Raw genomic sequence first — 14,403 nt, 5'->3', positions numbered from 1 at the left:
GCGAACTGAGCCTGCTCGTAGCAGGGCACGCCCAGCAGAGGGCAGTAGCACTCCCTGCGGAGGCCCACGTGGCTGTCAACGTGCTGGGGGTGGGGGGGGGGTGGGAAAGCGCAAGCCCTCCTAGACCGGCAGGTGATTGGCTACAGCACCTCTCAGATTGACCAATCACAGGAATCTTGATAAGGCCGATGTCCTGCGGCTGCGCAGAGTCGTCGAGGCATCGTAGGGCTGACTACGTGTATATTTCTAACCCCAAGTGAGCGCCCTGTGTTGTGGAGGCCAAAGGACTACAGAAATGGCTTTAGAGGGGCGGATAACCGCCCTCGCCTGGAGCCTCTGCTACTGCCAAACCCTTGTTTTATGTTCTAATCTACTTGAGTTATTAACAGCCTAAAAACGGGGCTTTCTGGGGAAACCCAGGAGCCCCCCACTCCACTCTGACCTCTTCACATTCCCTCAGTTAACTCCACTCCAGCCACACAGGGCCTCTGCAGCTTCTCCTTGTGCCCAAAGTGTTCCCCGAATCTCTAGATTGTCACTCACCTCCTTCGGGGTTTTACTCAAAGTTCACCTGCTCAGTGAAGCCTTCTCCAAACCAGCCAGTTTCAAACTGCAAACCCCTCTTGCACCTCCTCCCCTTTTCTACTTCACTTTTATCGTATCCCTTATCTTTTTTTATAGACTTTTTTCTAAATTGTGATAAAATGTATAACACAAAACTTACCATTTTTAAGTGTACAGTTCTGTGGTATTAAGTACATTCATGTTGTGAAACCATCACCGCCATCCATCTCCAGAAGTTTTTTTATCTTCCAAGACGGAAACTCTGCCCCTATCAAACACTAATTCCCTATTCCCCCCTCCTAACCCCTGGCACCCACCATTCTACTTACTGTCTCTATGATAATTTGACTACGCTAGGTATCTCATATAAAAGGATCATACAGTATTTGTCCTTTTGTGACTAATTTCTTTCAGTTAGCATTATATCCTCAAGGCTCATCCATGTTGTTGTATGTGTCAGAATTTTCTTCCTTTTAAAGGCTGAATAACATTCTATTGCATATATATATACACACACACATACATATACACACACACATACACCACATTTTTTTTTGCCCATGCATCCACTGATGGACACTTGAGTTGTTTTGGCTATTGTAAATCGTGCTGCTATGAACATGGTTGTGTAACAATCTATTCAAGTCCCTGCTTTCAATTCTTTTGGGTATATACCCAGAAGTGGAATTACTGAATCATATGGTAACTCCATTTTTAATTTTTTAAGGCACTGCCATACTGTTTTTCATGGTGGCTGAAAACAGTTTACATTTGCTAGATGTGTACAAGAGTTCCACTTCCTTCACTTGTTAGGTTCTATTTTTTTGATAATGGCCACCCTAATGGATGTGAAGTGTTTAAACAGACTTTAAAAGTATGTCATACATATAGAAAAGGATACAAATTGTAGCTCAATGAATCAATTATCACTTTTAAACTTCAATATTACTTAAAGTAAATGCACAAATCTTAATGGAGAGCTCAATGAATTTTTACTTACATACACACCCACGTAATCACCACACAGCTCAAGCTGTAAAATATTTACTTAAAAAATTCCTAATCTGTTTATTAATATCAGCCGTTTTGTTAACCACACATAGCATTTTATTTTTACTTCATGAAAATATGCTCTTTCTTGGAAACAAATTCTCAGCACTTGGAGGACTTAAATTTCTGTTTTTCAAATTAATTTTATATTTCCTTCTGGATCTAGCACACAACATATATTTGTTTTAAAATACATATAAATAGTTGTTGAATTAATGAATGTATTTTGATGCTTTGTTTGAGATGGCAGAATGACAGAAGGCATAAATCTAAATCTCTAAATTACATGAGAACACAGAGAATCAAATTGTACACACAAGCAAAAAGGGACTAAAAATCAGTGTTAAATACAAAAGGTAATATGTTCTAAGTTCCAAGTCAATGGAGATTGACAAAATGATACACAAAATCATATCCTAAACAGTTTTGAAGTTGCACTTAATTTTTTCAAGCTGAAAATAGTTGTAAAAATATTTCTATAGAACCTGAGTCTTTCATCTGTCTTCCCCCACTAGGATGCCAGCTCCCCAAGGTCAGGAATCTTTTTGTTGCTCATTGCTGTTCCTCAACACTTAGAACAGTGCCTAGTGCAAAGGCGGCTCTCAGTAAATGCATGTGGCAGGGGTGGTATAGCTCAGCGGTAGAGCACGTGCTTAGCGTGCATGAGGTCCTGGGTTCAATCCCCAGTACCTCTATTAAAAATAATAATAACAAATGCATGTTGAGTGACTCTGAGCCTTCTTGTGGTGGGGGGGGCACACCCTCAGCCTCCTATGCACAACTTCCCCCACTTTGGCCCTGGGTCTAAGAATGCTGGTGGGTGGAAGGAAGCTCCTCCAGATCTCTACAGTCTCTTTCCACACTCTGCGCTGGGGCACTCTGAGAGGGCTCCCCTACCTCAGTCTCTGGACCGTGTGATGCGGCACATCTAGAGCCTGTTAAGGATGTTCAGGACCAGCATAATCAAGGTCATCACCCCTCAAATATTAGAACAGCATCACACTGATGCTGGCTACACAGACTACAGCCATGGCCATGCCATTCAGTGAGGCCACTAGTGAGGGGCTCAAAATTGACCAAGGACTGTGAGCAGGCACAAATGGACATAGAAGTCTGAAAGGCACTGCGGTCTGTCCGCAGGGGGAGGGCAGTGGCAGAGTAATTAGTCAGGCATGCATAAGGCAGTCCCCATAAGGCAGGCATGCATGGGGCTGTCACAAGGGACTGTTGGCAGGCTTTAAAAGTTGGGGTGAGCTTCAGGAATATTCACTACCTTTAATAACTAACATCTATTGAGCACCTACCATGTTCCAGGCTCTGTCTCTAATGCTGGGGACACCATATCAAACAAACGAACAAAATATCCCTGTCCTCTTGGAGCACATGGTAACCAAGCCCACAAGAGATGTTCCACACATGCAGGTAGGGTGGTGGGAGAGGTAGTGTCTCCAGGGACCTTTCCAGAAGCAGCAGAAGCTGAAGAGAGAAGCCGAATGGTAACACAGGAACATCTGATTCCATTGTGGAAAATCACCACCAGGTCTGAAGGGAACAGGGTTCAGAAGTAGGCAGAGGATTGAGTGAATGTCATGTCCCACCCAGCTGGACCCCATCGACCATAGAGCAGGTCACCAGAGTCATCAGCTGCAGTCTGTGGGATGAGGGGAGCAACTCTGGACCGCTCTGGACAGGGCAGCTAGGGGCCCGGCCTGCAGGGGTCAAGGCCCTGGTCTGGGCTCTGCCTGGGCTGGGGTAGAGAGAGACTTGCCCAGGAGGCTCCTTAGGTGAGGCAGCCTCACTCCGAGAACTTTCCTGGAAGGGTCTCTTCCTCCCTGGAACACCTTCAGCAGTATCCACCCCTCTTCCCAGTGCTGTCAACTCCCCACCCCACGGGAGTGTAGAGTAGGGGTGAAGTGGAGAATGTCGACTAGGGCCCTCGCTGACCCTTACAGAGTGAGGCTGATGTTGATTGTCTCCACGGAGGGCAGGTTGTACCCGCTGAGAGTGCTGATGGCCATGGAGAGGATGATGGCTACACATCTGCGTTGGAAACCAAGTTAGGCCGGTCTCAGTGCCAAATCCCTAGCACCTGGCACGCAGTAAGGCTCGAGTTTGTTGAACAAGTGAAGGAATCCACATTACTACTACCTTTAGTATTTCATTCCTACATTTCAGGTGGGGAAACTGGGGCTGCCAGTTGGATTCACAGCCCTCCGCCGCCCTGCCCCAAGTCCAGCCGCCCAGCCGGGCGCTGGTCCAGTCACTCTTACCCGGACCATACTCAATTCCTCGGTGGAGGGTGCTGTTTGCCTTACCAGGGGCGGGGCCTGGCTCGTTATGAAGCGAGGCCAAGGTTTTTCCGCCTCCCTATTGGTTGCTTCTCCCTTTGGGGCGGGACCTCTCTAAACCGGCGTCCTTGATTTGCTGTCTCCCTGCTAGCCCATGACCCGGAAGACCTCCGTGCAACATGGCGGCGCCCAGCGGTAAGACAGAACCGGCCGAGATTCCGCGGCTGGTCGCGTGAGTAGGTAGGTCGCGCGTGGGGAGGCAAGCGCGAATTTACGGGCTCCGGGGCGGCTCGTTCTGGGCTGGCAGCGCAGGAGGGCGGCCCCGGAGGATCCCGGCTGCAGAGCCAGGGCACGGTGACCTTTAAGGAGTACGGAGCGGGGACATGCCGGGAAAAGTCGCCCTCTGTGTACCCGCCTCCCACGTTCCTAGTCTCTGATTTTGCAGATGAGACAGCTGAGGCTCAGGTTAAAGCCATCTACTCGAGGTCACGCCACAGGTCGGCAGCTAGGCTGGGATTCGACCCGCGTCTGTCTGTTTCTCCCAAAGGACTCAAAATCCTGGCAGCCAGCCTCAGAGCTGCCGTAGGTACACCCTGCCTAGGTGTTCAGATCTATAGAAGTTTTGTAGAAATTTAGCTCTTCCCATTCAGCGGATACTTTTGGGGTACCTACCATAAACCAGGCACTGTCCCAGGTGCTGGAGACACAGCAATAAGGAAGACAAAAATCCCGGATCTCCCAGGAGAGCCAGACATTGAACAAGTCAAAAATAACTGAAACCGCTGATTTCAGATGCTAATGATTGCTTTAAAAAATGTGCATTCATCAGAACGATGGGGCTTTAGATTGGGAGTGGAGTGGTGGTCAGGGATGGCTCATTTGAATTTAGACCTGAATGACCAGAGACAGCTATGGCCTGATTTGGGGAGGAAATTTCCAAACAGAGAAAAGTAAGTTCAAAGACTCCAAGACTAGAATAAAGTTAGCTTGTTTAAGAAACAGTGTAACTAGAGCTGCCAGGAATAAGGGGTGGAACATGTCTAAGTTTATATTGTATGATATTAGTAATTTTAGGCAAAGAATTTAGTTTACATTTTGTTGTTGTTGAGGGGGAGGTAATTAGGTTTATTTATTTATCTTAATGGAGTACTGGGGATTGAACCTCTACCACTGAGCTATACCCTCCCCACTAGTTTACATTTTAAAAAGCTACCTCTGACCACTTTGGGGAGAACTGACTGGAGGCAGGTAAGGAAAGAAGTGTGAGGCTGGGTAGATGAAAAGAGGTCTTGGACTGAAGTGGTGGCCTGCAGATGGATTTACAAATACTTTCTCCTAGTATCCAAAATATATAAACAACTCAATAATACAACTCAATAATGAGAAGATAAATAATCTAATTTTTAAATGGACAAAGGATCTAAATGGATATTTCTCCGAAGAAGATACACAATGGCCTATAAGCCCATGAAAAGATGCTCAACATCATTAATTTTTAGAGAAATGCAAATCTAAACCACGGTGAGATGCCACTTGACACCCACTAGGATGTTGGTGATCAAAAAGACAGACAACAAGTATTGGCAAGAATGTAGAGAAATTGGAACCCTTGTACGTTGCTGGTGGGAATGTAAAATGGTGCAGCCACTTTGAGAAACATTTCAGCAGTTCCTCAAATGATTAAACATAGTTACCATATGTGCCTGTAATCTGATATCTAAGTATATACCCAAGGGAAGTGTAAACACGTGTTCACACAAGAACTACACAAATGTTCATAGCAGCACTATTGTGACTATTAGTCATAATAGTCAAAAAGTGGGAAGAAATGCGATTGTTCATCAGTTGATGAATGGATAAATAAAAATGTGGTTTTTGGCAATTAAAAGGAATGAAGTCTGATACATGCTACAGCGTGGGTAAACCTTGAAAACATGCTAAGTGAAAGAAGCCCAGTCACAAAAGAGCACATGTTATATGATTTCATTTACATGAAATTCCCAGAGTAGGCAAATTGATAGAAGATTAGGGATTGCCCAGGGTTGAGGGTGAGGGGAGATGAGAGTGACTGCTAATGGGTGTAGGTTTTTGGGGGGAAGGGATGATGAAAGTATTAAAAAATAAAACATAAGATTTAGCGATGGTTGCACAATTCTGTGAATATACAGTTGACCCTCGAACAGCGTAGTGGTTAGCAGTGCCGACCCTCCACACAGTTGAAAATCCACATATACTTTTACAGTCAGCCCTTGTCTCCACGGTTCCACATCCTCAGATTCAACCACCCGCAGATCGTGTGATACTGTGGTACATATTTTTTGAAAAAACTCAGCATATATATAAGTGGACCCACACAGTTCAAAGCCATGTTATTCAAGGGTCAGTGACTGAAACAAACACTGAATTTTATCCTAAGGCTGAAATGTTTGGTATGCAAAGGAAGCTACTGAACAAAACAGACTGATCCTCTAGGGATGGAGACCAATGCAGGAGCAAATTCCTCGAGATAGTGAAGGGTCTGGCCCAGCAGAACAGCGATCCTTGATTGGAACAGTCACAAGCTCCACCTTGTGGGTGAGGGGACCAGTGGAGCTGGGGAGTTAGCCGTGCAGCCTGGCATGGGGCCCTGCCCAAGAGAGGGGTCTCATTGCTTTTAGCGGGTGGGGTGCCTGGCTGATGCGCTCTCTTCTCTCTTCCCAGGTGTCTGCCCAACAGGCAAAGGCATGAGCTGGGCCCAAGCCATCCTGCTGGCCCGGGGCCTCTCTCGGGGCTGGGGAGGCATCTGTGGCACTGCCCTCACAGGAGCCCCCTTTTCTCAGGTAACCACCAGTCTTGGGGTGGAGAAAGACAGGCAGGCCCAGGATTTGGTCCTAAGCCCTCAGAATCCACCCAGTGAAGCCAGCTCTTGGTTGAGGGGGTGGGGGAGGTCTGGGCTGGCCTGTCTGCTCTGACGGCCAGTTGAATGTCTCTTACTCATTTTAAGAAGTGTTGGGGCCCATGTGAGTGAGGGGCTTGAATTTGAAATTAAGATGGTCTGAGGTGGTGGGGGAAGAGTATAGCTCAGTGGTAGAGCATGTGCTTAGCGTGCACAAGGTCCTGGGTTCAATCCCCAGTACCTCCACTAAAACATAAATAACTGGGTGGGTGTAATAGTTCAGTGGTAGAGTGCATGCTTAGCATGCACAAAGTCCTGAGTTCTATCCCCAGTACCTCCATTAAAAAAATAATAATAAATTAATAAATAGATAAGTAAATAATAAACCTAAATACCCCCCCCCCAAAAAAAGCAAGAAAATAAGGTCTGAGCTGAGTGGATTTGGGTGGCAACTGTGGGTACCTCCTGCATTCACTTGTAAAGATGTGAGCAGAAAACTGAATTTCCCTTCCTTACGCAAAGTGACCAGAAGGCCCAGGCTGATCAACAGCTGTAGACTGCAACAATGATGGTGGTGGTGGTGGTAACATTAATAGCTCCCCTATTGAGCACGGAGCCCTTCCTCTGTGCCAGGCCCCATGCTCTGCATTTCATTTACCTTATTTCATTTGTGGTGTCTCCCCTTCTTTGGGGGGCATTCTAGAGGTTCTTTTCTGCTCTTTGCACTACGCATATACCACCCACTTTCACTTTAAATGAATGCCTTAAAAAATGCATATGTATCACCTTACCTCAGCAGGACATCAGGATGGCTACTGGATGCAGCAGAGCAGAGAGATGAGAGCAGGGGCTCCCATCTTAGCTCTGCTGCCTGTAGCTGTGTGACAGACACCAGGCATCGTGTTTCATCTCTCTGGGCCTCGGTTTCCTCATCTGTAAAATAGGCACCCCCAAGTGCACACCTGCAATGGACAGTGGAAAGATTAAATGAGCCTCACTCTCGGAAAGTGCTCAACAGTCCCTGGAACGTAAGAATATTCAGTAAATATGAGCTCTTATTAGCCATATATTTGAAAAGATGCCTTATGTATAACCATTCTAATTTAAACATTCAATTCATATTAAAATAAGAAATCTACTAGTGTACCAGGCTGGCAAACTTTTTTGTAAAGGGTCAGATAGTAAAAATTTTTTTAAGATATTTTTTTGAAGTATAGTCGATTTACAATACTGTGTTAGTTTCAGGCATATAGCAAAGTGATTCAGTTATTTATATATACGTTTATTTATTTATTTCAGATTATTTTCCATTATAGGCTATTACAACATATTGAGTATAGTTCCCTGTGCTGTACAGTAAATCCTTGTTGTTTATCCATTTTATATCTAGTGGTGTGTATCTCTTAACCTCACACTCCTAGTTTATCCCTCCCCAGACCAGATTATATTTCTGGCCTTGTGGGCCATGTGGTCTCTGTCACAGCTACTCAACTCTGCCACAAAGCAGCCCCAGACCAGACATAATGAATGCATGGCTGTGTTCCAATAAAACTTTAATACAAAAGCAGGCAGCAGACTGGATTTGCCCCACAGACTATAGTTTTGCCAACTTCTATTCTAGAGGGATCTGGCCCACTCAAGGCAGCATGCAATTCCCAACCTAGGGAACAAGGTCTCCTTGACCCGAGGGCAGTACCACCATAACAGATGGGGAAACAGGCCTGCGCAGTAGAGTGGGAAGTGAGCATCCCCAGGCGGAGGACAGCCAAGCCGAGACTCCTGCTGACTCCGAAACCTGCATTTTCCTTTTTAAATTCAGTTTCTGAAATCTATCTTTTACATAGGTAATTACAGCAGACAATATAGTTCAAGATGCAAAAAGTTCTGAAGCTATCCCATGACAAGGGTCTGTCCCTCTCTTATCTGGCCACCACTTATCTGCCCTCTCGAGAGGCAAGATGTTGCCTGCCTATTGTATTTCCTTCCAGAGATACTTCACAGAAGCAGAAAACATTTAGCTATACAGTCGATTCTCAGTATTCACAGTAACATTCTAGAAAGTCACCACATTCACTGAATTAGCAAATACTGAACCATTGCTCCCAGGGGAAACAGTTCATGTGAGCCTCCAGTCACATTTTCATCAACCAATCAATCATAGCCTTGTGGTATATGTGTTTCTGGTTAAGGACATCTTATTTAATATGTACTGTTGACTCACTAACCTAGAACTCATGGCCAGCAACACTGTAACTCATGTCTAAGCTTAACTTACCATGTGTATTTATTTTCTCTGTAAGGAACAGGGCGGCCTTCTTGCACGTGGGAACACTAGATAGGCTTCGGGGCCATTTTCAACAGCAGTATCACCAAAACAAAAAGATGCAGAAAATATGCACTAAATAAACCTCTAAAAGGACACTTGGTGACAGCATGGGAGCCAAAACAAGAAGGCAGAGCAGTCACCCTGTTCCATCTCAGCTGGGAACATAGGTATTCGGTGACTCAGATGTTCCGTCCCACTGCATGTGTCTGTGAATGGCTGGAAAGCGCCAAGAGTGTTGGGTTTGGGATAACATGAATTTTAGCAAATAGGCAGATTTGCAAATATGGAATCTATAAATAATAGGACCTACTATTTATAAGCTGTCGTTTTCTTTTCCTTTTCCTTTTTTTTTTTTTTTTTTGCACCAATGGAAACCTACTCTACACAGTTTCACACCTTGCTTTTTCTCATTTAATGATATACCTCAGAGCTCACTCCAGGCCACATGAGACCTCCTTAGTGGTAGGTGCTCCTTGTCCAGGTTCACAGCCATTTGCTTAGTTACTTCCTTGCTGATGCACATTTGCGCTGTTACCAATGATGCAAGCCTCTGCACAAAAGTTTTTCGGTGCAGGTGTGTCTAGAGCTGTCCGATTTAAATACCAGATGTGGGCTTACTGCGTCAGAGGGTGCATGCTTGTCTCATCGTGGTGAAAATTGCCAGATCCCTCCATCGGGGTTTTACCCCTGCTGCGTCACACTTTGCGATGGTGCCTGAACCTGGGTTTGTACCCACAGCACCACACTTCCTTGGAGGCCCTTAGGGATGCCACTGGCACCATTCCCAGCAAAGAGCCAGCCCAGCAGTCCCCCAGGGACACTGGGGAACGCCAGATTCCAGCAGCGGATCTCTGTCCACAGGTGCCACCCCAGGCTCTGCGGAGCCTCCACTGCAGCACAGCCGCCCACCGCCCTGACTCATCGCTGGTCCCATGCCCACCCAAGCCCCCAAGGAGGCCGGTCAAGGCCCTGGCACGCCATGAGGAGCTGTTCAGGCAGGCGCCAGATGCGGCGCAGGACAAGGCGAGCTTTGTGCGGGCCGTGCAGAACTTCACACAGCACAACGTGCACAAGCGGGGCCACATCGATTTCATTTACCTGGCTCTGCGCAAGATGCGGGAGTACGGCGTCGAGCGGGACCTGGCTGTCTACAACCTGCTGCTCGACATCTTCCCCAAGGAGGTCTTCCGGCCTCGCAGCATCATCCAGAAGATTTTCATCCACTACCCACGGCAGCAGGAGTGTGGGATCGCCGTCCTGGAGCAGATGGAGAACCACGGTGAGGCCAGCAGGCAGCACGCACCGGGAAGGGCTATAGAGGTAGTGGGCTGCCTCCCTCTTCAGGGTCTCGGGCCCTCCATCGCTTCCGGGCTCTGGCTGGTCTCCTTTTTGTCTGTCTGGCTTCCTCCTCGCCCCTACACCCCACTCCATCTCTTGCTCACTCTGTCTGTCTTCCCTTCCCTTCCCTCTTCCGGCCCCTCCCTGAGGCTCTGCCCGCATCTGCCTGGTACAGGGGTGATGCCCAACAAGGAGACGGAGTTCCTGCTGATTCAGATATTTGGACGCAAAAGCTACCCCATGCTCAAGCTTGTGCGCATGAAGCTGTGGTTCACCCGCTTCAAGAACATCAACCCGTTCCCTGTTCCCCGGGACCTGCCCCAGGACCCCATCGACCTGGCCAGGTTGGCCCTGCGGCACATGGAGCCCAACCTCAGCGCCAGGGTCACCATCTACCAGGTATCCACACCTCGGCCGCCTCCCCGGGGCGGGTCCCCTTCGCTAACCCCAAGTGGCTGTGCTGAGACAGGCCATGATTCCCTGGCTGAGCCTCTGCTAGATTCCATGGCCCTCAGCACAGGTTGACCTCTGACCTTTGCTCCTTCCCCTCTCCCCACACTCACTGTATTCCTGGCTCCACAGCTGTTTGTTCAATAACTGATTTAAATATTGCCCATATTCTGGGGGCCCCACTCTTGCCAGTCCACATGAGGGCTCGAAAGAGAATCCCTCACAGCACTTACCTTCTGGTGCTGGAGGCCAACCCCAGAGAACAGGTTCCTTCAGAGTCACTGGTTCTGAGATAGAGAAGCCCTGGGGGCTGGGGGAACCCAAAAGGGGCATGGAGCAGGAAGGGCTTCCTGGAGGAGGTGAGGGCGAAGTGGGCTCAGGCAGAACAGAGGCAAGGAGAGCATTCCAGGCAGAGGGAGCAGCACAGGCCAGGGCTTGAGGGCAGCTGGGAGTTGATGAGATGCTGAAAGGGCCTCCTTTACCTGGAGGAGGGTGTTGGGATGAGGGAGAAGAGGCACGTAGGACACAGGGTTAGTGAGGAGAGAGCCACCGGGAGGTTTTAAGAAGAGGAGGGATGTGGTGTGAGTAAAGGATTTGAGGAAGCGCCCCCTGGTGGCCATCTGGATGGTGTTGGATTGCAGGGGGTGGCACAGAGGACACGGAAACTACAAGTGGTGATGTGGTGTCCAGGTGAGAGAGGGCAGACTTGGCCTTGAGTATATTGCAGAGCAAGTGTAGTTTTTAACTCATTTCTTTGTTTTTTAAATGCATTAAGAAACCAAACAGTTTGCAAGAACATACAGTGAAGAGCTCTCCTCTCTAGCCTGGCCCTTTAGCCCCCAGGCTTCTTCCCCAGAGGTGACCACTTCTATGTCTCCCTCCAGAAAGATCTATGCATTTGCAAGCAGATATATACCTTTTTTTTTCATATATATCCTTTATATTTAAATATTCTTTCCCCCCTCCTCATTATTAAGTACATACAGAAAGATCATGGCAGAATGATCACCAATGAGCACCTAGATTTAGAATGGGAACAATCCAAGTATCCATCCAGAGGGAGTTGTCCGTGTCCACTGTGGCACCTCAGTTAAAGACTGAAAGAAGTGAAAGGGCAAGGTAGGCACAGTGGTGTCATGAGCCACTGTAAGTGTGAGAAGGGAGAGCAAATAAAAGTGTGTATAGCTATTTGTTTATTTTCACAAGCGTAAGCAATTCAACGATAAATCAGCAATGGGTAGAAATGATTTATCTCTGGGCGGGCAGAGGAGATGGGGCAGAGAGAGGAGTGGGAGAGAGACAGCTATTTAATATGAGTTGGCTTCTAAACTATGGAAATGTTTAGACTATTAAAAATATAATCAAAAAGGAGGGGGGGGGAAATTCACCAAAGCTGAAAACAAATGGATGTGGCTAATTGACAGCATAACCAAAGAGAGAAAAAATTTCTTCTGACTCACTGTCATCTGACTGCCTGTCCTCAGTGGCCTGTATTCTGAGGATCCTGAACTTAATCCCTTAGCATTCTGTTCAGTTGTAATATCAAGACCATTTACGTAGATTGATGGATAAGTCAAATATGCAAATGTGTTACTCATGGTAGGAACCAGAACTTTTAGTGTGAGAGAAAAAGATACACATATACAATCAAAATGTTTTTCTCAAAGTTTTGAAAAGCTATTAGCAGGATTATGGTGCAATAAGACATAATGTTATTACTTTAAAAAATCTAAGTGTGTGTGTAGCATTAAGAAGCAGTTGTACATTTATGATTTAGTAAAATGATTCTTGGCAAGTTGGATGGAACCAAGAAGGTGGGGGGCTTGAGTGACATGGGGGAGGCCCAGTAGACAGGCCCAAGAGGGGCCCTGAAATCACTGGAACCCCCTTCCCTATTTCTCTCTCCCTGGCTCCTCTGTAGGGGCTGTAGGCTGCAAGCTTCCACCCCTGCTTTTCTTTGCAGATGCCTTTGCCCAAAGACGCTACAGATGCAGCGGATCCCACAGAGCCACACATTGTAGGTAAGGTCCTGCAGAGGGGGCGCCCGGTTCTCACCGGGCCTTTGGGCACAGCTCCTCAGCCCAGGTGCCCCAAGTACGTGCGTCTCCACCCCAGGAATCCAGAGTCCTGATCAGCAGGCTGCCCTGGCCCACCACAACCCAGCCCGGCCTATCTTCGTCGAGGGCCCTTTCTCCCTGTGGCTTCGAGACAAATGTGTCTATTACCACATCCTCAGAGCTGACTTGCTGCCCCCAGAGGAGAGGGTAAAGGCCCCAGACGGGAGTTGAGCGTGGGGGGAGTGAGCTGGCTTAGAGGTGGGGCAGAGGATAGGGAAGTGGAGGGGGTAGGCTGGGGGGAGAGGCAGCGGGTGGCCGCAACATCCCAGGCCTGTGACCCTGCCTGTGCCCCCCTCCCCGGGGTAGGAAGTGGAGGAGATTCCAGAGGAGTGGAACCTTTACTACCCGATGCAGCTAGACCTGGCCTACGAGAGGAGTGGCTGGGATGACTACCAGTTTGACATCAGTGAAGGTAAAAACCAGGATGGGTAGGATTCCAAACACTGCGCAGGAAGAAGTGTGACCTCAGGAGTCGAGGGGTGGGGCCCAGGCTGAGACTCAGCCCAGTTTCACATACACAGACCCAGCAGAGGCCCAAGTACGTACACACACACACACACACACACAGTTCGGGCCTGTGGTGGAATAGGCAAGTTATATTCTTGGGGTCCCAGGGGAGAAGCATACAACCCAGCCTCAGGTGGGAGTCGGAAGGATTTCCTGGTGGAACATTGAACCAGGAGGCATTCCTGCATCCCCAGGTGAAGCAGGAGTGGGGCAGGCTAGGCAGAGGGGATAACCTGTACAAAGGCTTGGACACACACAAAATGCGAAAGGAACTTAAAGTCCCCACCCTTGTGGGCATGAGGGGGCAGCTCCAGTCCCCACTGCACGAACTCAGATCCTGTCTCTCCCAACAGTGGAGGAAGGCCCTGTCTTCGCCATATGCATGACGGGTGCCCATGACCAGGCCACACTGGCCAAGTGGATCCAGGGCCTGCAAGAGACCAACCCAGCCCTGGCCCAGATTCCAGTGGTCTTCCGCCTGGCTGGGTCCTCCGGGGAGCTCCTAGCATCCTCCTCAGGGCTGGAGGAGCCACTGCCACCCCCACCCCCACCTGAGGGCCAAGAAGAAGAGGAAAACAGTCAGCAGCGACAGCAGCAGGGCCAGAGCTGAGCCTGAGTGGTCACAGAAGCACAGACTGTGGACTGGTGTGAAAGCATGAGATGACCTTTTGAGTGTACAGCAAATAAAAGTTTTCCAGCTTGGGGCTGCCTTGCCCCCTCTCTGGCAGTGTGGCCTCCCCTGCCCCATTAATACCTGGTGTCGCGGCTTTTCAAGGGCTCCAGCAACCAGCATTGACTGGTCGGGGCCCAGACTTTCCCTCTGCCTTTACTTGACAGCTACCACCCTTCCCTTGTCATCCCCCAATGCATTCAGGATAAGAGTGCGGA

At 48.3% G+C, this 14,403-nt stretch overlaps 1 protein-coding gene across 1 annotated transcript; it reads left to right on the top strand.

Annotated features, from left to right (window-relative positions):
• The first annotated feature begins 4,005 nt into the window (after nucleotides 1-4,005).
• ECSIT (ECSIT signaling integrator) lies at nucleotides 4,006-14,242 on the top strand. The gene is made up of 8 exons (XM_074350833.1): nucleotides 4,006-4,142; nucleotides 6,603-6,721; nucleotides 9,965-10,382; nucleotides 10,617-10,840; nucleotides 12,855-12,912; nucleotides 13,007-13,155; nucleotides 13,315-13,420; nucleotides 13,869-14,242. Exons 2-8 carry the CDS (start codon nucleotides 6,626-6,628, stop codon nucleotides 14,123-14,125), a joined length of 1,308 nt encoding a protein of 435 aa, XP_074206934.1. The 5' UTR covers nucleotides 4,006-4,142; nucleotides 6,603-6,625; the 3' UTR covers nucleotides 14,126-14,242.
• The last annotated feature ends 161 nt before the right edge of the window (nucleotides 14,243-14,403 follow it).

Source organism: Camelus bactrianus, chromosome 22 (assembly GCF_048773025.1).
Source record: "Camelus bactrianus isolate YW-2024 breed Bactrian camel chromosome 22, ASM4877302v1, whole genome shotgun sequence".
NCBI classification, from domain to species: Eukaryota; Metazoa; Chordata; class Mammalia; order Artiodactyla; family Camelidae; genus Camelus; species Camelus bactrianus.
This window is presented reverse-complemented; position numbering and strand designations above follow the sequence as displayed.

What these genes read in the sequence shown, in the direction of transcription:
- ECSIT (XM_074350833.1), top strand. Translation starts at nt 6,626, where the DNA reads ATGAGCTGGGCCCAAGCCATCCTGCTGGCCCGGGGCCTCTCTCGGGGC. An exon ending in CAGGAGCCCCCTTTTCTCAG is followed by an intron (nt 6,722 to 9,964) that starts GTAACCACCAGT and finishes CTCTGTCCACAG; the next exon opens with GTGCCACCCCAGGCTCTGCG. An exon ending in TGCTGCCCCCAGAGGAGAGG is followed by an intron (nt 13,156 to 13,314) that starts GTAAAGGCCCCA and finishes TCCCCGGGGTAG; the next exon opens with GAAGTGGAGGAGATTCCAGA.